Source organism: Temnothorax americanus, unplaced genomic scaffold, assembly GCF_048541705.1.
Source record: "Temnothorax americanus isolate GAGA-0224 unplaced genomic scaffold, ASM4854170v1 Scaffold6, whole genome shotgun sequence".
Classification (NCBI taxonomy): Eukaryota; Metazoa; Arthropoda; class Insecta; order Hymenoptera; family Formicidae; genus Temnothorax; species Temnothorax americanus.
This window is the reverse complement of record NW_027509751.1, coordinates 4,129,424-4,153,288: the sequence shown is the minus strand read 5'-3', so window position 1 is coordinate 4,153,288 and position 23,865 is coordinate 4,129,424. Positions and strand designations below refer to the sequence as shown.

Here is a 23,865-nt window from a genome sequence, read left to right as displayed (position 1 = left end):
CGTATTAGCGGCACGTGGCGTAATTTATTTCGAATTACACGCGAGAAATTATAATTTTCAAACAATTATTCACATTCGATTATTTCAATTATTTATGAATATCCGCATCCCTCCCCGCGGTCACCTGCGGGGGAGAGCAATCATTTTCCCATGGAGGCGCGCAATAATAACGAATAATTCTTCGGTTGTATAGCGCGAGCTTTTAAATGTTTTTGCAGCGTTACCATTCATCGAGACATGGGCCCTCCAATGGAATTACGGCGGCATCGCGCAAATGTAAGTGGAGAATGCAAATTAATGCGCGCACTTCGCGGCGAGAATGCTGTGACTCCCATTGTTTCGCTCTCCACTCACCCTCGTGCTCTTCTCGCCGTTGCCGCTGCTTCTTTTACCCTTAACGAGCACTCTCCATCAAGAACGTATGTTTTTCCATGAAGCTAGTCGGTAAATGCTCGTATAGCTCGTTCGTTAATACATCGGGGTAACTTTCCGCGGGAGAGAGAGGAAGAGAAAGAGATGGGGGGAGGGGGAGGGAGGGAGGTGGGGGGAGAGAGAGAGAGAGAGAGAGAGAGAGAGAGAGAGAGAGAGAGAGAGAGAGAAACAGAAAGAGCAAGAGGAAGGAAGAGAGGGAGGAAGGTGGAAAAATTGGGCGGTATTAAATTTGTAAGAAAGGGTTGAAGGGTCGGATGGGCGTAATGGAGGCTCTCCTTGTTTCCCCGCGTACTTCTATTTTGAAAGAAAAGTGCCGCGAGTGGGCACCGGATGAGGGAGGAATGCTGGTTGACGACGGTGAGTAGGTGCGGTGGATATATCTCGTCGCGAGTGGAAGAGCAGGAAGGGGTAGAAGGGAGCACGACGTATAATTTAATGAAACAAATGGAGACACGAGTCAACTGCGCAAACACTGGAAGGAGAGACAGGATGAATGGAGGACGAAGGGAGAAAGGGAAGAGCGTGGACTGCTGGCGGACGAGTGAGATGGCGGAAGCCGAGATAGGGAGAAAGCGAGATTGAGGTACGATGGTAGAGAAAGACAGAGAGAGAGAGAGAGAGAGGGAGGGAAGAAAAAGGAGAGAGAGAGGGCGAAAGACGTGTTTGCGCGCGAGAAAGAGAAATAGAGTCTTCCTGCAATTCAATTTCACTGGCGCTTCCACTCGGGAGGCATTCACCTCTGCCGGAGGGACCGACTTACCCGTCCCGCCGCCGCGCTCAACTCCCCCGCGTCCTCCGCGTTAGAAACCTCTCTGAGGTCTCGGAAAGTTACCCGCAACCTGGCAGATCTCTCTCCCGAATTTCGGTTGAATATTATCCACGTCGTAGACGAGCGTTATCGTTCCTTTCCCTCCCGCGGAAAGCAATGTGAAACCTCGGTGTTCTGACTGTATATTTCTTTTCTCTTTTTATTCCGTCGACGGACATAAGCCACGAAGATAATTGTTTTTCTATTCTCTCTCTTTCGCGGCGTATATAAACACGAAACCGAGGCAGGCGCGGTCTTCTTACGTGGAGGATTTTTTTCCGATGGTCGATTTAAGCTTCTTGAGCCTTCTCGTAACCAGACCTTTTGTAACATTATATACTCATTACATTTTTTTAAATTTAATTTAAATTATTTCAATTTTTATATTAATAACGTACGAGAATTTTACAAAACAGAAAAAGTGTTAGTTTTCTCGACTGCATTTTGGATTCTTCCACGGCGTCGTATCCGATCGCAACGATGTCTTCGAACATGTATCAGTGTATCAAGCGCGTAAGAAATTTATTCCACCGGCGGGTAACGTCGCAATTTGCAATTGCGTCTGGCGTTTCGTCGCACCGCAAAGGGATGCAGAACGACACCGTCATGCAGTACAGGCGACACTTTATCGCGGCCGATGCAAGCGAATCCGCACGGGGTTAGGAGGTCTACATACATAATGCAGAATGTGCACGGAGGTCAAGCTGAACTACTCAACTGTGTCAGGGTTACCGTTCCTCCCTCGCGGTCGATCCCCACGTGCGGTTTCAAGCACCCCGACCCACTGTCTCTCCCGCAGTCGCACAATCCGCTCCTCTCTACGACTTACTCTTTCACCGTTTAGCGAGCCGTTCATTTCTCGTCATCCCTGTTAATTGATGACTCCGTTTTTCCTTTTTTGACATTCTTATTATTAATACAAATCTATATAGGTGCAAGGGGGCGTCGCGTCGTGACAAACGAAAAATAATTAGCGTCCGCGAGATCCCCCCAATCCTATCTCGAGAAGGTGAGAGTGGATCCGAACCAAAATTGTGATTAGAAGAATATTATAATTTTGCGTTAGGTGGTAAATAAACGCTTCGAAAAAAACGGCACAAAACATTCGTGGCTCGAATACAAATGAGTTTTGACGAGAGAGAGAATATCTCCGAGTAGAGTAGTGTGTAGCGGTGGCTGCGAGCTAGTCTTTCTAACAACGTTACTTTAATAACGAAAGTGGAGGGTTTGCGGTGCGCAACGCTGCACTGGGAAACTTTGCTTACGCAGATAAGCGAGTAGCGGAGCCAAGGTGAGCTTAAGTAGACGTAGACATGATATGTCTACACATATGTGAAGTGAAAAACTTGAATTAAATATGAGAGCATCAGAGCTCCGGTTTTCCCCGGCTGCTCTAATCAAATTTCGCGTACGCCTCGCGGAGTACATTTCGTATATAATATGACGAAAGAGTATTCAATGGAGCTGCGTGATGGAGCTATGCGGAAACCATCCTCATATTTCCGTGAAATTAGACGCGCGAGATTCAGCCGTGAGCTCAACCACGCGAGAGAGACCAGAAGGACCAGAGGCTCCGGTTATGATTTCCGAGTTAAACGATCCGTGGTACGCGCCAGCCATTAAGATCCTTATTATCCCGCGCAAACGGCCCGCAGGATCGAGAGACGGAACGGAACTGTACATCCTGCTGCGATATAGGAGAGCACGCGCGCGCACACGCACGTACACATGCACACACACGACGACCGCAGACACACCATCCGTGCCCGTGGTATTTTCGTTCATCGGATATACGAGAGGAGAATGAGGAGAGATTCCGCGGCAAAGATAAACAGCCGTTCGAGTGTTTGCCCTGCCGAGACAATTTTCTCGCCACCGACGTGACTATGGAAAGTGGCGTAAAATGCCTATCCCGCCGCCCCTCCAACGCCGTCCTACTCTTTTCGCTCTGGAAATTCAACGAGCCATCCGAGAACTCGCGATTTTACGAATGGCACACTTTCTGCCAGACACGTATCTGTTGTTTGTCGTGAAGGAGACGCTCGTGAGGAGCTGTCGGCGCACAGTAGACCTACACGCGAGGTGTTGGATCGCAGATACCTGTCGGTCAATCTCGAGAGTGATCCACGAGACAGATGATTGAATGTCACTGAAGACATAAATGAAGAGTGTGATGAATAAAAAAAAAGCAAGAAAAAATAGGAAATGAAAATGTCTACATTCTTTTGCCGATAATAGATTGTTATTCAATAAATAATATGATAAGCCAAATTCGATATATGTTACATGACAAAACACGCAAATATCCACGCGGGTAAAATCCCGCGGACTGTATAGCCGAACCCCACGTTAAGTTAATCGCACGTTGTTAACGGAGGTCGAAACTTCAGGGGCTAACTTTCAGGTCCGTCGGTTCCCCGTCGACCAGAAGCTCGCGAGTTTCGCGAGAAGGATACATAATTCATACGAATGCGCAGCGTGGAAATTGGATTCGGTTAAAGAGTCGCATTGCGCCGTAATATCCCACGCCGCCCGCGCCGCGCCAATTGCGAAGGGCGCACAAAGCTGTGCCGCGCGATACTTCCCAAGTTGCCTTGGTTCGCCGGCCGTTGCTGCGCGTCCTTTAATTTGCAATTTGCGATAGTACGAGGAGCCCGAGCACGAAGGTAGAGCTTCGCGCAACGACGTCGAAATCGCTGGCAGCTTACGGCAGGTGCCACCTCCCCGGGGAATTAGTTCTCACCGAGGACACGGGGGTGGACTCGATTGCCCATTTCCCAAAAGTGATATCCAGTTTCCGTAAAGTTTCTCCCCCGACGCCGAACTTGCCGCGTAAAGCAAGCGAATTTCATAAAGTGCCGGGGTACCGGTCGGTCGCCGTACTTTTCACCCCTGCGCCGCCGCGCTCTCCCCGCTCTCGAATCCGCCGTCCGTTCAAATAAGCTCGATGAAAACAGCATCGACTTCCAGCGCGCCGCTCTGAAAGAGCTCAAGGACTCGACCGTACTTGTTTCCGAAGTATTATAATGAGCCGCTCCGTCGTTCAAAATTCGAAGCAGCCCCCGCGGCGTTTCGTACTTTTCTAAAATCGCGGCCCTCGCGGCTGGAGAACTCCGTCGGTTTTAACCAATAACCACAGGTTGTTATGACGTTGGGTTGTATAAATTTACTTAATTGGATGTTGACGCGGAGTATGCAAATTGGTTGCGAGCACAAATATTGATTGTTTGTCCTAATGAAGCAGCGACGTAGCGGCGAAAGCTTTGAGAATAAAACTTGCGCGATATCGATAAATATACGCGAAAGTAGAGAAAAAAAAATGTAAATCGGATTTTTGTAGAGAGACGTTTTTGGGGTGACAAGTATAAATATACTCTTTTGGAGGCAATGGAGTATGAGAAAACGCGTAAACGTAATATCATACACTTTTCAGGAAATTTAAATGTGGTTCGATATCAAAACTAGCGGAATTGATACCGCGTGGAAGTAGCGGGACGTATCTACTTTAAGATCGCACCAAGTAGACCGGGCTCTCCCAGAACAAAGTTTCAGAAACTTTCACGTAAACCAAAAGAATTCGATTAAATATTGATGCAAACACATCGGGTAAAATATCGTAGCTAAGCGTTGCTCACTCATAACAATTTGGCGAAACATAAATGACGTCTCGGCGAAAGAGTATTTCAAAGGAGAACGCTTGGATATTACTTCCACCTTACATGGCTCCGCCGTGACGGTTAACTTCCTTCTTAAAGGCCAACTCAGAAGTTGGATAAATTAATTTTCACAACACCTCCACGAAAAAAGTTCGACTTTCCATGCCTGTAGACAGAGGGGCGAGAGTGGCCAATTTCACGCCAGGGCTTACTTTCCTCCCTGGGGAAGAAAATTGATACTTTCCACCCGGTATAGCGGGCGGAAAGTAACAACCCTTGGTGCACAATATACTATTCCTTACATATATGTATATGCGTGCGAAACGTAGCGACATTGGCGTATAATCACGAGCTTCTCCGCGCACTTTACACATATAATACGTTATTTCAGTCAACATCTTCAAAATTTGGAATTGTACACGATAGAATATTATACTAAATAAAATACGAAATCGTGCCGTGTTGATTCTCAGAGTGATGGTATCTTTTCGAGCAGCTCTTAAACGACGAGTAAAACATAAATGTTTTTCCATGTCGACGTAAAATATCGCGGTAACGTACTGCATTCAGAAGGGATCGACTGGTTGACGACAGAAACGAGTCGCGTGGAAAAAGGCTATTGCGAGGGCCCTTAGCTTCCTATCCTTTACTCCGCGTCTTTGCTAAACAAGTTCGTGAAAAAGTATTGACTTTCAAGAAGTTTCCCCGGTGGAGCGCTGGTCGGTCGTTGCCCTTAACTTGTCGCTTCTTGGGAATATTAATAAACTTCTTTCACGATAGAAAGTGCAAAGCAGTGGAAAGTGCTTCGCAAAGCACTGGAACACTCTATACATTAAAATCGTATTAATAAAATAGTGTTTCATGAATAATGTAATTGTCAACGTTATCTACGACTATCACACAGCTGCGGGTTTATTGTATTCTCTTTCATCATTCTCATATCAAAGAGGTATAAGAAATATAATACATTTGAGTGAAGCGTTTAAACAGAGAATGCCGATATTTTTCAATTAAAACAATTTACACAGCAGCCTGCACAGTTCTGACTTTGTGAAAAAATCGACAGGGACTTCCCCCGTGAATCGATTCGCAAGAATACATCGTGTTTCTTCACGGAGTCCCTTCACCTTTGCGCCAGTTAGAGTTCGCGGAAATGATATCGATCTCTAATAACGTTTCCGTAGAAACTCACCCGCTACTTAGCGGTCCCCCTGAAATATTCATTAACTACTGCAAAAGACGTAGAATTCGTAATTCTCTACCGGCGGCTTTAGTCGAACTATTATTAGTCGGTAATAGTCCGATAAAATAAGGAAGATAAATTCGATTCTACGAAAACTTAATCGAATTTCAAGCACAATCGGCGGGACGCTCATGAATTTTCATGCGGGTAGCTCAAGTCGGTACGTCGATATACATTGCATAATAATCGGCGTCACTGAAATTGCAATATAAGGGTCTCAACCGCAATACCGCAGTTTGTGATATAATAATAACATTGAGTATATCAATAATTCAATTGAATATAAATCTAAAGCTTACATCCGGCGTTAATCCTCATATCAACTCGCAGTATATATGTATATATTTCCGCATTATTATATATTACCGGTATTATCAATAAAATCTAATATTGAAAACGTTAATATACACATTTACTTTACCACGAGGGAGCAAATTAAATTGTCAATGCAGCTTTTCAAATCCCGATCGATCGACGTGCGGCGCGGCGAGCTCGCGCCGGCTGGCTCTGCTACGCTATTTCGAGAACCAACCCTCTTCATTAACATTTAACTCGTTCGGCCAGCCTCGGGTTCGGCTCGATCTCCAGAGGGATATACGGCAACTACCTTAAATATCAACCCTGCACACGTCGGTTATAGCGCGTCTAGCCTCGCTTCGATGTCGCTCGGGGGATGAATTATCAAAATTTCCGCAATAAGTTCCGCAGCCGGATGACCTGGGCGACAGTGTATCGTGACGCGCGTATAAGAAACGAGGGTGCATGGGTCTCGCAACTCACGCACGACTCACGCTCACGCTTGTCGTCAAACTGTTTTATGTTTCATCTGCCGTCTATTTATGCGGCCATTACCTCGCCAGTGTTATATCTTGAATTATTGAGTTCAATTTTCCGAGGGTTGCTTCGGCCGATTGAATTGTTTATCGTGGCGCATTGAAAAATGGCTTTCGCCGGTTTTAATTGATTTATCTGCCTGTTTGTATAAAAAAAGGGCAATTTGCGTTTTCGCAACGAACAATGTCGCGTCGCGCACTGCCTATTACAACAAATACACGTCTATTATCGTCCCGAGTATATATTTCGGTGGTGTTAGCAGGGCTTTCGTTAAAACGTTCGACGCGACGCATGTTCGGCGAGGGTACTTTGATCAGGGATGGAAACGGACGCGCGGGATGTTTATGGTGCAAAAGTAATAAGACAAACGAAGTTACGAGCACATTTGTAGTTTGTCGATACTTGATCGCTCGGCGTGCATGCGAGCATTCCACGGAGATTGAATTATATCGGTACACGTCGCCTGACAACGTTGACTATCGGGAAGGTATAGCACCTCATTCTCCTCTTTTCAACGAAGCGACTTTATCGGCCAGATATAAATATTATTAGCCAATAAGCACTCGCTCGCACTCGGTACCTCGATACCTCATCGGTGTACAATGTAAAATGCTTCCGTTGCTCGATCTCGGGAAAATCCTAACCGAAAGAGCGTCTTGTTTTAGTAAAAAAAAAAAAACAGAAGAGTGTTCATTATTCTGATGTAAAAAAAAGTACTTTAGAGACAATGCCCGTAATTTCGAAAATGTCATGCTATTTTCGCAGTCTCATTGTTTCTCGGCACAAAAGTGATTCTACAATCCGCCGCAAAATAAAAATACGATGTTACGTCTCATTATTCAGGGGGTCCGGTCTATGTAAGCGCGAACCCGTTCGTGTTACATTTCATCAGAGAGAAAAAGAGAGAGAGAAAGAGAGAGAAAGAGAGGGAGGGAAAGAACGGAGTTACATAAATAAAATACCGGGAATGAAAAATAAAACGGAGGCGAGTGACCCACATGGCTGTCGCGCATACGTGTAAACACGGCGCGGCGCGCCGACATGGCACTCACGCGAAAGGGAACGACTTATTCTCACTGAAAGCCTCCGCCCAACGGCAGTTGGGATGTGTGCCACCCCCCTTCGTTGGAGAAATCCTTGTTTTTTTTTATTCTTTACTTGTACCTTTCTCCGCGCCCCCCGCTCCCGCCATTCGCCAGCAGCGGTGCCTCGCGATTCGGCGTCGTCCCGTCCGCCGCGCTAAGAAAAGGGCGAGAAAATAGGTCCCGTATTCCTCCGGAGTGCCATTCAGCGCTGTAATTTATTCCAGTTTCATGAATCCCCTTTTGCGAACCCCTCCCCGTCGCGGCCCCGCGTCCCCCGTCGTCCTTTTCACTTCTGCCGTTCTTTATCAGGGGCTGCTCCGCGCCCGTTAATCCGAATTACCTCCCTTTCTCGGCTTTTCTCTCCGCGCAGTGCGCCGTCTATACCAACCGCGCCCTCCCCCGCTCCCCCGGCCCCCGTCGTCCTTCTCTCCACCCCTCCGTCGCGAATGCTGCCCCGCGCGTGCTCTCTAATTTATCTTGTGTCAAGCTTTCATTTCGTCCATTACGGACTTCTTTCAGTGCGAGTACTTGTTGCGCAGGTACGATTGATATTATGAGAGAATTCCGCGTTTACTGTCTCTAAAAGCATGCCACCGAGGAGAAGTATAGGCGCGCGAGGAACCCTCAGCGCGAAATATCGTTTCTCGTCGCGTCGCGGGGAGTCAGCGACATAGGAGTCAGCGAGTGAAATCCGCGTCCGATCTCTTTCTCAGGCCACTTAGCGCGCGCGAGCGTGTAAATCTAAATCGATATTCCGGACACCAGCCGGTACAGCGGGCGCGCAATAACTCTCGTCTTCGCAATATCGAGCGTGCCGCGCCGCGCGCGCCGGCACGCTCTATACGCGCTACCACCCGGGGAGAATAATATTGAAATCACGCGGGGTTGCACGTCGTCGTCATCGCCGTCGGGGTCGTCGCCGTCGGTAGTCGGTAGTCGTCGCCGCCGCCGCAAGTAGGTCAGCGGCTCGAAATAGAAACCGTCAACTGGGGCAGTCAATGCCCAACGTAAGACACCACTCGTCGCGGCACGTCCGCGACTTTTCCGCGCCGACGTACACGCGTACTCTCGTTTTTCTTTTTTTTTTTTTTATTTTTCATGTTTATTTCCTCTTTCTCTTGCCATTACGCTATCGGGATACCGTCACGTTGCCTCCGCGTGCCAAACGCAGCGATCTATAACGTCCTCCAAAGCGATTCTCCGCTGCACGAACGTCCGTCCGGTGGGACCGAGACTTATACGATTCTGTCGACCGCCATTCCACGCCCGGGCGATTTACGTGCCTCGCAAACCGCATTAAGCGTGATCGTCGTTATCGTAGAAGCCCTTTGCGAATCGATCGCGAGACGCGATCCAATCAATTTACGCTGCTGTGGAACGTTAGTGAGCGACAGTAATATTTCTCCGCGTTGTTCTCTTCTCCAGAAATTTTATCTCCATGACTTCGCCGACGAATAATAATTATATTAATCGAGTTCAGGATGATCGAATAACGGCTCTTGTTGCGTTACGATCGTCGCAGTTTTGTCGTTAATCATCGCGCGAAAAAAAAAAACGTGAATATGAGGCACAGTTCGCGGCACGCGATTGAAGATTTAATTAAATCCGCGTTGCTACCTTTCCGCGCGTGTAAATATGGGGGAAGAGGAAGAGGAAGAGGAGGGTGGGTGACTTTATTTCGCTGGATCTCCCGCGCATCCCGTCGTCCGGGTTAAATGTCTTGAAGCGAATGCATTAATACGAGCGATAACGCAGCGCGCTTCTAATGCAGGCGTTTACATGGGCCGTTTTAGCCCCGCAGGCTCGCTCAAATATATACGGTGCTTACCAGCAGTTCTAGCATCCGGCTTAACAGGACGTAATTTTCCGCAACGGCGACGTAATGAGGCGTGTATGAAACGACACTAACCCCGTACGCTCATCATATCGTTCGTATATTCTCTTTATGATGAGGTGACATCGCTAAACTCGTACCGCTAAAAATAAACGATAATGCCTCGGTCCCCTCGTAACCTAAATTGTGATTAGGGCTCGAAGGAAGTATTTAGAATCGCGCTTGCAACTGACACGCGCCTACGACGACGTTGATGCCAGTATAATTTTCATTTTTGTTGAAGAGTTATACAAGTATATTGTTAAGTAATTTATCTGCATGGCTAGAGTCTTTGCAAAATTTTTAGACAAAACAGTATCACGCTTTATTTCTGGTGCACTAATTTCTTTACGTATTTCGAAACATGTAACACACCTTGCGTATATACTCATCCCTTGAAGTGCCGATGATCACTAATACATTTAAATATGAATAATCCAAGGATATATACATTATACTTCACATACATACGTCTAACATTTGCTTCTATACTTATATATATTTATAACTTCCAACGATTGTTGGACGCTCATTATATCTTAATTAATGTAATTGGTACTTAATTGTGATCTATTTTGAAAATTAAAAGCACGAATTGCACTATCTGTCCTATCTTGTATCGCACCTCGAGTGCGCTCATCACTCGCAAAAGCTACCGAACAATTACTCCTGCACATTCTCTCGCACCCTTTCTGCTAAGTATCCTTCAGAAGCACTGCGAATCTCGATTCTCGTTATATGACGTAAATATAAATGTCGCGAAAACTTTCAATTAACGATCCCGAAACATCTCCTCAAGTTGAACTTCGACACTTCGAATTTCTCATTGTCTCATTTTTCTGCATTTTTTATTTGTATATACGCAACGCGCGAACTCCATTGACAAAGTGCACGAGTATCTTGGGCGATGTAATGCATTCACATCCGGCATGTATCGAAAGTAGATCGCAGAATCCATTCAATCTTATACGACGTCATCCATATACGCGATCACATCGAGACGTGTCTTTTAAAGCGCGCGGATCCGTGGAGACGTCGTGATCTCGCCTGTTGTTCTCATTTCACGCCTTGCCTCCCTCGCGCGAGGAGCAAGCGACCCCCCGGACATAACGCGCGAGCGTAACGCCCGTGGGTCGTTTCACTCGTCAGACATGCTGCATCCCTTGTCTTCATCATTTATCATCTCATGATCCACGGGCCGGTGCGAGTGAGTAACGAGGTTTGATCGCGCGAGTAGAAGGAAGGCCCCTGAATAATGGAGCGTGTCCCAACCCGCCCCCGTTAAGCGGTATTAAAACTTCATTCTCGGTCACCTTGCAAAAATGATGAAATCTTTCGAAAAGGCTTCGCGGATCCCTCCGGAGATAAAAGTTAAATTTTACAACGTATAACGTGGACGTTTCTTCTCGGTCGCGCATTCCGCGACTGAGAGATAAATTATTCGAGCAAATTGTTCGATAAGAGAGTTATTGAATTCGCCGTTGATGAACTTCTTTCGCGTTTTATCGAAGCTCGAATCGCGAATAATGCGCGCGAAATTTGAAATGAAATCAGACGAACGCTCGCACCGGCTTTATACGCGTTCATTACGATCCCTCGTTTATGTTGAGTGTTGGTGTTGGTGCAAGGGGCAGGAGACACCGATATACATATGGTACGAGTCGTATCCGACCCACAGTGGCGAAGGATACGAGGGTCGTGTCTCGAGGGTGAGCGAGAATTCGCCGTACGGCCAGGCTAGCCTCAATCTGACGAACATCCGCGAGAGCGATCAAGGATGGTACAAGTGCAAGGTCGTCTTCCTCAACAGGTCGCCCAACAGTCACAAGAACGGTACCTGGTTTCATCTAGATGTCCACGGTAAGTAATCCCACCTTGTTTCTACATCATCTAATTCTCACGTGTTTTTCTTGTCGGGGCCGATGATGCGAATGCAACTCCGCGACAGCCGCGAGTATCTTTACGATTCCGGGATTAAAATGATCGAAGCGAGCAATCTCTCTTCCCGTTAGACGACACATTTGAGTTTGCATCTCGCTTGCGAGACGAACGGCGGGAAGTACAAATGGAAAGTTACTTTCGGGTTATACGGAACTTGATGAAAAAAAACTTGATATTCACGTAAAGTTGTCGACTATAGTAATAAAAGTTATATCCGCTATGTGCTAAACGCGCTCTTACCCGAAGCTTTTATGTCCAGTTTTATATAACATGAAATTACGTTATTTCTGCTTCGAATAGCCTCGTTAATATCACTTTGAACTTAAGAAGATTTTACGACTTTGGCTAATGCAGTTTTATAACACTTGCTGGAAGTTAACCGCGTAAGTTAAGGCCGCGTTTGAATAATTCGCCGAATGTGCAAATTTTCACAATTTGTCGGAAACGAGTCGCGCGCGTAATATATACGAAAAATATATCTTTATACTATATAACTTGACTATATATAGTATTATATTACTCTTAACAATATTTTGCTAAGACTGCTAATATTTTTAACGAAATAATGCGAGTTACATATGTTTCCTTGTGTTTTACTTATTATTAATTTATTGTCTCTCGAGCATTAAATTCGCATACTCGTATTATACTCAGGTAAGAACGCGTGCGTATATGTTAACGTTTGATAATGGAAACTGATCTTGTCGAGAGATATGCATCGAGATCGCAGGAAAGAAACACGTTCGCGCATTGCTGGGAGACACGCGAAATTCCGTAATATCCTCCTTCTGCGCTCGGTTAAACACATCGGCGAGTGTAGTATACGAAAATATTCCCTTTTTCCGTCACGCCTTTTCTGTTCCTCCTCATACCGGCCGCGCCTCGAGCTTACTCCGTCGACGTGACTTCCTGTCAGGGAAAGAAAAGCACGCGGATCATAAAAGGCGCTTCAGAAAGACGCCGCCACCGCTGGTTCCCCGATGTGCGGCTCGATGCGAATTGTACATTCAGCATTCAGCAAACACCGCGCAACCACGCCCCGTCGTCGTGCTCCCGTTCCCCGACGTTCCCCGAAGTTCGCGCGAATCGTGGAAGAAGTTATGTTTCTTGCTTGCGCGCAGTTCGAACTTACGTCTTCTCTTCCGGAGTTGTTCGCCGTGTTGCCCTTCATCGCTTCGACGAAATCTCCCGAGAAACGCGTCCCTCTCTGCTTACGACAGAGTAAAATGGAAAGGAGGATCGCAAAAAGATCGTGTTACTAGACGGGAAATGGGACGGAGGGGAGGAGGAAAAAAAAGATAGAAGAAAAGCGATAAAAGAAAAGGGGGAGAAACTTATTGCCGCGTTTTGCTCGGCTATAAACGACGACCAAAGGAGGGAAGAGAAACATTTAGATGGCTTATAGGGGGATGTGTCGCGTTGTTCTCTTTTTTTCCTCCCTCGTCACACCTCATCCACCCCCGGTTCCCCGTCAGTCCGCTCCGCTTTTATTCCCAATTTCTTCGTCGTTCTCCGTCAAGCTCTCGGTCACACTCAACAACAATAACAACAACAACAACGGGCGACGACGAGAGTGCGACGACGGCGACAAAGACGGCGACGGAGACGGCGACGTTGACGACGATAGACCTCGCAAACGGGCAGCATCAAAGGGAAAAATACTCGGGGGCACCCGGAAAGCGCTCAAGATCCCTTTGTACTTTGCAGCCGACTCCATTCGGTCGCTTGCTCGCGTTAGAGTCATAAACCGTCGCATCCCGTCGCGTCACTTTACCTTTTTCTTCTCTTCCGCTTCTTCCATCTTCGCCGCTGTATCTTCCAAAGCATCGCTCTCGAAATTAAAATTCCTCGTCTTCGAATAACGACGAAGTCAAGCAGACGGCGCGCATAGCGGCAGACAATATCCCGGAAAAACGGAAAACACAGAGAGAAAAAGAGAGAGAGCCGCCCCGAATAGCAACAATTCGTAAGGAAGTCTACGCTACGTGAAGCTTTTGCAGAAATATTTACTCGAGCCCTTTTCCGATTCCGCTGGATTTCTTGCGCGCGCGTCTACGTCGATTAAAATTTTTCCAACGAAACGATTCTGTCTCGCGGAAGGAACGCGCGGTATATACGAAGGGAATACCGCGCGCGGAGGTTTTCTTAACCATCACCGTGGAAAATTTGCATTATTTCAATCACTCGTTTATCCCTTCTCGACTGCTCTTCTTTCCCTCGCTCGAAATTGTCGATCTTGCGCCGTACCACCCTAAGACGAGAGAGAAACTATTCTTCGCTTCACCGTTCGGTCGCGAGCGATGGGCAGCGGCGAACCATTGTAATTTCTCCGGCATGAAAAGAGGGCGGGAACGATAAAAACGCGACCGGAACTTCTCGAGGAACATTTTCTAAACGTCCATCGTCCTCTCCTCGGAGACTCGATTGTTCTTCTAACGTCATTTACCCGAGGCCATTTTCTGTCACGGAAGTGCCAAGCGTCGTCGCCTCACTTACAAAAAGATAAACCGCTTACATTTTTTGCGAGGCATCTTCGCTCTCCTTCGCGAGAGCAGCGTTACTGGGTCGTGAAAATAATCGGTGACGAAGGGGATGGATTTTGTTGAAGTCAAATATAGAGATCGGTCGGTTCGCGTCGCGCTCTCTAGAGTTAACATTGTGGTCGTAACATAGCGATAAGATATAGTTGTATTGAATCGTACATCTAATTTTGAAACTCGCCTCTATTGTTCACAGCGCCACCCAGATTCAGCATAACGCCGGATGATATGATATACGTGAATCTGGGCGATGCGATAATACTCAACTGCCAGGCTGAGGGTACTCCGACGCCAGAGATCCTTTGGTACAAAGACGCGAATCCGGTCGAGCCCAACGGTCGGGACGTCGGGATATTCAACGACGGCACCGAGCTCAGGCTCTCGACGATCAAGAACGAGGACATCGGCGATTACACCTGCATCGCCAGGAACGGGGAGGGCCAGATCAGCCACACCGCGCGCGTCATCATCGCTGGTGAGCCGGCTTTGATAAGAAACGTCATGGAACGTCCTAGTCGCGCGGAACCGCAATTTCGTCGCGAAGTTGAGCGATAAATTATCCCGTTCGCCCGTGCGGGAGCAGCGAAAGACACGATTACGTTCGACAGCAACCGAGCCTGATCGAGTGTGAGAGATAAAACTTTTTTAATTTAAGTCTTACTGTCATTCAGAAATATATTTGCTGGCGAAGATGTGGAGATAGAGCGCCGGGAATGGATATCGCGCGCACGGGATTATAACAATTACCGTGCCTTTGAGTCGTTTTAAATTTATGACAACGATGTAAAGTGATAAATGAATTTGCGCGATTATACAGGGTGTTCTAAAAAAGGGGGGCCAAAATTTAGGGAGATATTCCTCACACCAGTCACACCTAAAGGATGAAAAAATGTTATATGAACATGGGTGCGGAAACGCTTTTTTTATTTCTGCCTGGCTTCTTTTCTGAGTATGCGACGTTACGGCTAAATGAGGTAGTGACCTTATTTTCCAGGCAACTCAAGGTCACTTTAAAAACAAATGTAAATAAACCTACCGATTAAACGATTGTCGTCCACAATGATTAATTTAAATTGTTTCTTGTGTAAATAATACAGTCAACAGTATTTTCAACACAACTCCTGAAAATAAAGCGTTTCCGCACCCATATTCATATAACATTTTTTCATCCTTTAGGTGTGAGAAATATCTCCCTAAATTCTGGCCCCTCTTTTTCAAAACACCCTATATATATATATATATATATATATATATATATATATACGTGTGCACTTTGATAATAACTATATTCTCTTCATGATTTTTAATTTCTTAAAAAATATTCCCGTCAGAAGTCACGTAATACACTCGACGTATTCGCGTTTAAAAGATGTTTAATTCCTAAAAAGTCCCTCTCTCAAAATTCCGGACGTGATTTTATCAACGCCAGTCACGAGCGGCGTCCATTCCGCGGCCCTCCCCGTGGCGAATAACAACTGCTTTTTTTCCGTCGGCGCGGCCCCCCGGTAATATCTCGCGGGAAACATTTGTGCGCGCGCTGTTAGGTATTACTGTCTGATAGGAGCGCGCGGTCGCTTAATCTACTTGGTACGGCGGCTGCGACGCAAAAAACCGTCATAGCACAACTTTCGTTTTAGCGTCTCGTGTTAAACGAGCGAACGATACCGCGGTGTCGCGCGGCGCGTGACGAATGGAATAATTAAACGACCGGGGACTCCGGCCGCTGGCGTTTATTACTTATCTCCCGGAGTTGACGGGGAAACGTGAAACGTCCGTTCCGCGATTGATCCCTAGAAATATCTTAATCAATCACCTGTCCGTCACGATCGCCGGATTTTATCGCTACACAAATGCTTTTATCGGCTTGGAATATCGGAAAGATATAGGACCACGTCTGTGGACTGTTAAGCCTATATTAAATACTTGTTTTGTTCTGGCAATTAAATGCCTATTTTTTGTATAGCTATAAGTTAGATACGTAATTAAAATATAATTAAGCAATATTTCATAAAAGTTCCGCCTCTACCTGGCGAAGGAGGAGAGAGGGATGGGACTCGGGAGCGCCTCGATACATAACGCTAGTAAACTGATTAAAGAAGAAGATACTTTGTACCGAAGCTAATAAGAAGGCGAGTCTTTGTAGCTTTTTTTTCGTCGAACATAAATATAAAGTCGATTGATTAGTTTGCCGACATCGAGACGCCACGGCGCGCACTTTTTTTCGGAAACTAATTTAATATGAATCGCGCGATATATATATATATATATATGTATATAGGAAGCCCGCTTTAATACACTTCCGAAAATTGCCTCGACATGCCAGCGCGATTAATTATCCGCGATCAGCACCCGAAGAGAATAATGCAAAATACGGCTGCCTGCCAGGCCGATAATTAATAAACAGCAAACTGCCGTAGTAATTATCGAACGCGCCGTTATCAGAAACAGATATCCCTCGGTAATCAGCGATCAGCTGAACACCGGTAATGCAATTCCAATAACCTGCATGCCAGAAAATATCTTAAAGCGGGCACGGTTAGTTCCGCCAGTTTTGTTGTTTATCGATCCGCGTGTAAGCCGCTCTTTTTCTCTCTCTCTCTCTCTCTCTCTCTCTCTCTCTCTCTCTCTCTCTCTCTCTCTCTCTCTCTTTGGTTTTGCCCGATGCGCAATCGGAAACGAATTCTCACGGGCTGGTGAACCCCAGTCGGCCCAGTCCATCGGCGTCTTCGCGATACATTCGATAAATTCGGCCGTACTCCACGCGAGGTTTCATACGGAATAACAAACGCCCCTCTCTCACGAGCGATTTCGCAAAAGTTCTCGTAGTCGTTCTCCCGCGCGAGATCCGTCGAGATCTGAAATATCATGGCCGGGCACTGCGCGAGTCCAGTGTCATCCTTGATTTTGAAGCGCATCGTCGAAACGCTCGTAAAGCTGACTGATGCAGTCTGCGCGACTCCGAACGCGGCGCGCTCGCGACTCGCATTAATCGCGACACTGCTTCGACGTCAAGCGTTTAAAAATAAATCGTCGCTTCCAACAAGCTAATCCGCACGAAATGGAACAATTAAAGGTTTACGCGCACGTCTTATTATCTCCGGTTTAATTAACTCGATCCCTCCGTTCTTTGCATTTTGCGCGAGTGCCTCTCACGCAACTTTCTTAATGTCCGTTATGAAGAGGGTTTCATCAAGAGCGCTTTCACCGCGTGACGTAATTTAATCGAAAAGAATACAGAATAATCTCGGCTACTAGGTCTTTATCCCGTAACGCCCGTTTAATAATCTCGCGAACGATAATGAGATTTATCCAAGGGAACGCGCCCGTTGTCGCGTGGTTTGGATTTCCGTTCGTACAACGAAGGGTCCATAACATCGCGCGAATCCATAATAATTGATGATTTCTCAGATGACGCGGATAATCGCGTGCACAGACAGGTCATGGCTTTGCGATCAAAACCCGGGAAAAGATAAAACATAAAAGAAGTCGCAATCTCTCGTCCGCGCGTGTGATCGCGCAACCGTTTCAGCGTCCGTTTCTCCCTCCGGGGAATAACGGAAATGTTTTTTCCCGTGATCGAAGGCGAAGGCGGGAATGCCAGTGCATCATCCATATGAAGCGCAGACACGGCATCTGTGGAGGGCGTATAGCGCAGCGTCTCTCTTCCCCCGTAAATTTTACGAGCCGATATACATTTACTCATATCGATACGTTCAGCTCGCCGCGATAAAATTCGCGTTAGGCAAAGTGGTTACAGCGAGCTTCCGGGCGTCGCTCGTTTCGCCGGCCAATTAAGGCTATTCCCGCACCAGGGGTTCCCGTACCGGGAAAGGGAGAAAAGAGAGAGAGAGAGAGAGAGAGAGAGAGAGGGGAAGGGGGGGTTAAAAGGCGATTTGTCTTGTTTTTCCAGAGCCAACAGCCACTTTTCGCCTCCAAACCGCTTTCTTGTTCCATTTCGCTTTCCCTCCATCCCTTTTTTCCAGCGCCGCGTCGCCCGGTTTTTGCCCCCGCAACCACTGCAAATTTGTAAGCCGCGCCAGCGGCAAGCCACCGCCGCTAGGACATCCGTCTTCATCATCGTATTGTCTTACCGTCTCGCGCGCCGCCTCTTGTTTTCGCGCCCGTTCACGGGCTCGGTCGCGAGATGGTTATTTAATGGATTGAGAAATGGCGCGAATGTCGCTGGCTCGAAACGACGACGGCAAGAGATCGTAAAATTCGCTCACGCGCGGGGAATAAAATTAGACGTACGCTGCCAAAAACCGTCGCAGCTTACCGCCGCTAAAGGATATGCGATATGAGAACAAACTGTACGTTAGAATTGCTCTTATACATTCTATCTCTTGTTCGTTTCGGCGCGTATTTGTTTTAGAATTCGCTATTCGATGGAAATAACAGATTTAAGGCTGGAGAAATGTACAAAATTTCTGCACGCAGACGAGAATATAAAAAAAATCGCAATTTATCTTTTCCGCAAGAAGATGAGACACGGCGTGTTATATATTTCGCATGATGCAAACATATAATGGCGCGTTTCGCCAAGTTGAACGAAGTAGAGCACTTAAAGGGGACGAGAGTACGCCGGAAGGTAAACATTACAAAAATAAATCATTCTAAAATTTATTCTGCAACTCGACTGCTGCTCCATTTGCTGAACTACTCTTCGCGCTGGGTGCCCTTCGCGTTTCTCGTGGTACCGCGTTGTATTTGCAATGTGTAGAGCGACGCTGCACCATCATAGCTGTGAACTTGGCATAAGAGTCGCCACTCGCCCTCCCTCTCTCTCTCCCTCTCCCTCTCTCTCCCCCTCTGAATTTCATTGCTCCGGTTTATCAAGATTTTCGTCTAGTTGGCAAACGCTGGAATTTGTCACCGTGACACTTCTCGCATCGGGAATACAACGGAGCCGCACGTATAAACGCAACGTTGGTTGATGATACAGCAGCACGGCTTGACAGTATGTAGTTTAATAAACACTTTGTGAAAATATTTTCGTAATCTCTCGCGATCAGGCTCGCGTTATTTTCGCGAACGAAAGGATAAAAGAAGGGAGGAACAACGGGGGTGACGCGTTCAAAGTCCTCCCCCCCCCCCTCCCGTAAATATCGACCGTATACATCGGTGGGAATTGCCGCCGCTCCCAAGTTGGTAAAAACAACGTCGTTAACGATCGCGCGTAATGTGCACCGAACGTGCAACTTTATGGCAACCGCACGCTGATTCTACGGGCAACTCCGAATTCCATTGCCCTCATTTGCCCCCTAACTTTGCGAACTTTCTCCATCTCCATCCCCTTCGTAAAGTATCCTTCTAAGCTCTTGCGCGCCCGCATGACGTAACATATATCATCGGCCGCGCGCGAATAATTAAAATGTGTTCTGTTGATCGCGCGCGAGGAACGAAGCGTCGCCGTTCCCGCGAAGCTGCGAATGATCGGACAATGGGTAGGGAAGAGAGCTCTCGGGATACTTGAACAGCGTTAGCGGGTGGGGGAGGGGGACGAGGAGAACGCGTCCTCCCCAATATATGAACATGCAAATATACATGATAATAATTTTGAGAGTAAATTAATATCTACATGTGACTAACCAGAAAACCCTAACGAACCTTAAACTGTACTCATTAATTTTTTATTTAATTTTATTTATTTATTTATTTAAATTTTGTTTAGTTCCCAAAGCCTCCTTCAAACGGCGCCTGTGGATGCGAAGCGGTACGTTAATATGAAAAAAAGTTTGACACAACGGATACGTCCGATTTGATTGGTATTGGCTATTAAGATATACCCTTATCTGCGCGCGTGCCCCGGACATAGACGCAGCGAGCGTGGAGGATTGCGAGGAAATACATTTCTCTTCCTTTTTTTCTTCCCTTCCCTCCCCGGTCAACAAGTTCTCATTCCGCGCTTCGTGCGTTTATCAAGATCGTAGATTCAAATTTATTCCTGTCGCGCCGCTGCGACATGCACCGCGCTGCCTGGCGCCGGGCGCACATTGTAGCGCGTCTCTTTGGAGGTGCAACTGGATGCAATATATTGAGACATCGGGCGCGGGAGCTTTAGAATATCGTTGCCCTCGTTTCTGCGGATTTTCGTCTGCGCGCGGAGCGCGATATTTCTTGCGGAATTCCTCCGGCCCTTCCTTGGCCGAGACACGTTTTACTTCCGCGCTCTCGCCAGCCGTATTATATTATCCCGTTCGGAATTTCCGCCGGGCATTCGCGTCGTTCCGCCAAAAAGCTACGCCGCAACCTCGAATTTGATTATATCGATATACGCGAGGACGACAAACACCGCAACAATCTGCCAAATGTTTAATTGTTCAAACGTACGTCAATATATTTGCAACATCGTATATAGCACCAGACGTATTGGCGCGTGGCGTTCGTTTACGTGTATAAATTTACACGTTGTTTGCGCGACACCTATACCCTGTTTACTTTGCCAACTAGCAATCTCTCGAAATCGAGCGTGTGTATATATGGATTTTGAGTGTCACACGTCCGAAATTAAAATGTAAAAGCAGAAATGCGATAGAGATTTGCGAACGGACGACGGCGTTCATTATCCGAACCATATAATTCACAATCGTAGAGTTTGATGTATAAAATATTGAATCGTAAACAAACTTTATTTTCTCTTTCTCTCTCTCTCTCTTGTACGGCAACCTGCAGCGCGTATGCAAAATCTCGTGCGACGCAATAAAAATAAAGAGCTCCCTGCTCGGGATTTCGTATAGAGTTCGGATTTTATTATCGTCGAGCTCTTCCCTCAGCAGATCTATCAACGGCTTTCAATGAACCCCCGGTGTCGCTAATTCCTCGACAATTTCGCGTACGCTCGCTCGTCGCGATCTAAAGGCCTCTTTTTCCCCACCCGTTGTCTGGCAACGTGGAGATGAAGGCTCCCGTAATCCCGACGAATGACGATAGATCGGATTGTGGAAAATGCCGCGGAATCGCGGCGAGGATGGGATTCGGTCTTTTGTGGCGGCGAGAAATCGATTTTCCGCTATAATATGGCGAGATATTCGCTTTTCTGAGGCGAAGCCGCAAGTTTTGAAATTCTTCGGGCGTGAATACACGGAGAGAGACGGGTTGTGGGCATGGACGACGTTGGACATCAATGAAGATATAATACACCCTGTTGAACGTCTCTTCCTCGTAGACTCGGAGGCGTAAAAATCGCGGAGGCGAAAGGCAAATTCGTGGCTACACGCGTTCAGCCGATGCTCTTCGCCCATTCTTATTCGTCACGGTTTTTTTTTATTTTTTTATTGAGAGACATTATCGAAAATCGATGGATGAGGTACGCTACAGCGCTCTCCGGTTTCTCTCGTTGCCTGACGGCGAGTCGGATGCACCGCATGCTGTTGTCTCGTCCGGGATATCTTTGACAGCGAGACAACCGATATCAGCGGTCAATCGCCACCGCAGATTCTAGATGCGACGGATACCGCTGCGGGAATACACGCGGTCGCTCTTTGGTTTCGGTGACCGTGATCGATATATCTCTCGCCTCTCTTTGGCCTATCTTTTTCGCTCCGTAGTCGAGGCTACGCAATAAGAATTGTACGTTTGATTGATTTCACAGGTGGAGCCGTTATTATGGTGCCGCCGACGAATCAAACGAAGCTGGAAGGCGAGAAGGTGCAATTCTCCTGCGAGGCAAAGGCGCTTCCGGGTAACGTGACGGTGCGCTGGTTTCGCGAAGGCGCCCCGGTCACGGAGGTCTCGGCCCTGGATACCAGAGTGTCCATCAAGATGGACGGTAGTCTGGTTATCAATCCCGTCAGCGCCGATGACTCCGGTCAATACCTGTGCGAGGTCACTAATGGCATCGGCGATCCTCAGACTGCTAGCGCCTATCTGAACGTCGAGTGTAAGACCTGTTTAAATTAGAAAATCGAATTAGTAATAATTCTAATTTGATAGTTTCGCATTAGAAAATCAAACAAAATTAAAATTCGAAAAATGTCTCAAATAGACCTAAACGTTCCAAACACTAAGGACCGAGCTTAACGGTGTGCTTAAAACGCGAAGCTGTGCTAAGCTCCAAATGCAAAGCTTAATGCGATTAACGTCCGAAAGATTAATGCCATCCTGCATTTCGCGCATTTCAGATCCGGCGAAGGTCACGTTTACCCCCACTGTTCAGTACCTGCCGTTCCGTCTGGCCGGTGTGGTCCAGTGTTACATAAAAGCCAACCCGCCCTTGCAATACGTGACCTGGACCAAGGACAAACGCCTACTCGAGCCTTATCAGACGAAGGACATCGTTATCATGAACAACGGCTCCCTGCTCTTTACACGGGTCAATGAGAATCACCAAGGCAGATATACCTGCACGCCTTATAACGCCCACGGCACGCAGGGCAGCTCGGGTCCGATGGAGGTCCTCGTGCGGAACCCACCTGTCTTCACCCTCGAGCCGGAACCAGTGTACACGAAGAAGGTCGGCGAGACGGTCGAGATGCACTGCGACGCTCAAGAAGCCGACGGAACGCAGAGGCCAACGATACAATGGCATCGGGTACTGTTTCAGACAGAAAAGATACTTGTTTAGTTTTCTAAGCAAAATTCTCGTTATTTAACTTTTTATCACTTTTAAATACACTTCTTCTAAACTACTGTTTGCAATAATTTTGATGGTAAAATGGGCATTTTTATTATTTTACCGTCAGAATTACTCTTCCCTATCATTTATAATTTTATAACAATTGCAATTGTTTTCTTCTAAAGCTATGTTTAACAACAAAAGTTGAAAGACTATCTGATTAAAAAAAAAAAACATTTTTTGGACATTTGTGTTGTCTAAATAATTGATTTATATTTAACATTAGAACACTATCAAAGCAGTTCAAATTATTGATTTGTAATTTTTTATCAATTTAAAACGGTGTATTTTCTGCGATTTTCTATGACTTTTGTTGCGCTAAGTATGTAAATGATTAAATTGATAAATTTATACTTTTTGTCCCTTGATATCTTTATAGAGCATACTTAAATAGAAATAGATACACATCAATCGTCGATAGTTCTAGCGTTAAGAAATATTTTTGAGGAGCTGTCTCGTCGCATAATTTTGGAAAAACGTTTTTGAAATTATCTCAGAGGGATGGCGGACCCATCCAACGCAGTCGCGCGAAGACCGTCGGGGGCAATTTAACCATAGAGAGCCTTCGACGGGCGGATTTCGGATTTTATCAGTGCGTCGCCTTCAACGAAGTCGCCACCATCTCATCCTCGACGCAATTGATCGTCGAGGGTACGCAACCCCATGCACCTTACAACGTGTCGGGCACTGCCACACAATTCGCGGTAACGCTAATTTGGTTACCAGGCTATTCCGGTGGTCCTGATTACAAACAAGATTATACTATCTGGTGGGTATATGGTATGGGATAAGCTGATAGGTATTACCATTTAAGGTTCGTTCTATCGACGCGAACAATA

General features: G+C 46.6%; 1 protein-coding gene across 4 annotated transcripts in view; it reads left to right on the top strand.

Annotated features, from left to right (window-relative positions):
* Nucleotides 1-23,865, top strand: part of LOC143905035 (protein turtle) — a 233,299-nt gene that overhangs the window by 186,977 nt on the left and 22,457 nt on the right. For 3 of the 4 annotated variants that reach the window (XM_077420139.1, XM_077420137.1, XM_077420136.1), the window contains exons 9-13: nt 11,566-11,791; nt 14,609-14,887; nt 22,004-22,291; nt 22,533-22,942; nt 23,524-23,795. In XM_077420139.1, the coding sequence (XP_077276265.1) occupies nt 11,566-11,791; nt 14,609-14,887; nt 22,004-22,291; nt 22,533-22,942; nt 23,524-23,795 (1,475 nt within the window). Of the gene's footprint in view, nt 1-11,559; nt 11,792-14,608; nt 14,888-22,003; nt 22,292-22,532; nt 22,943-23,523; nt 23,796-23,865 lie in introns of all 4 variants that reach the window. The other variant, XM_077420138.1, reaches the window with a different exon arrangement.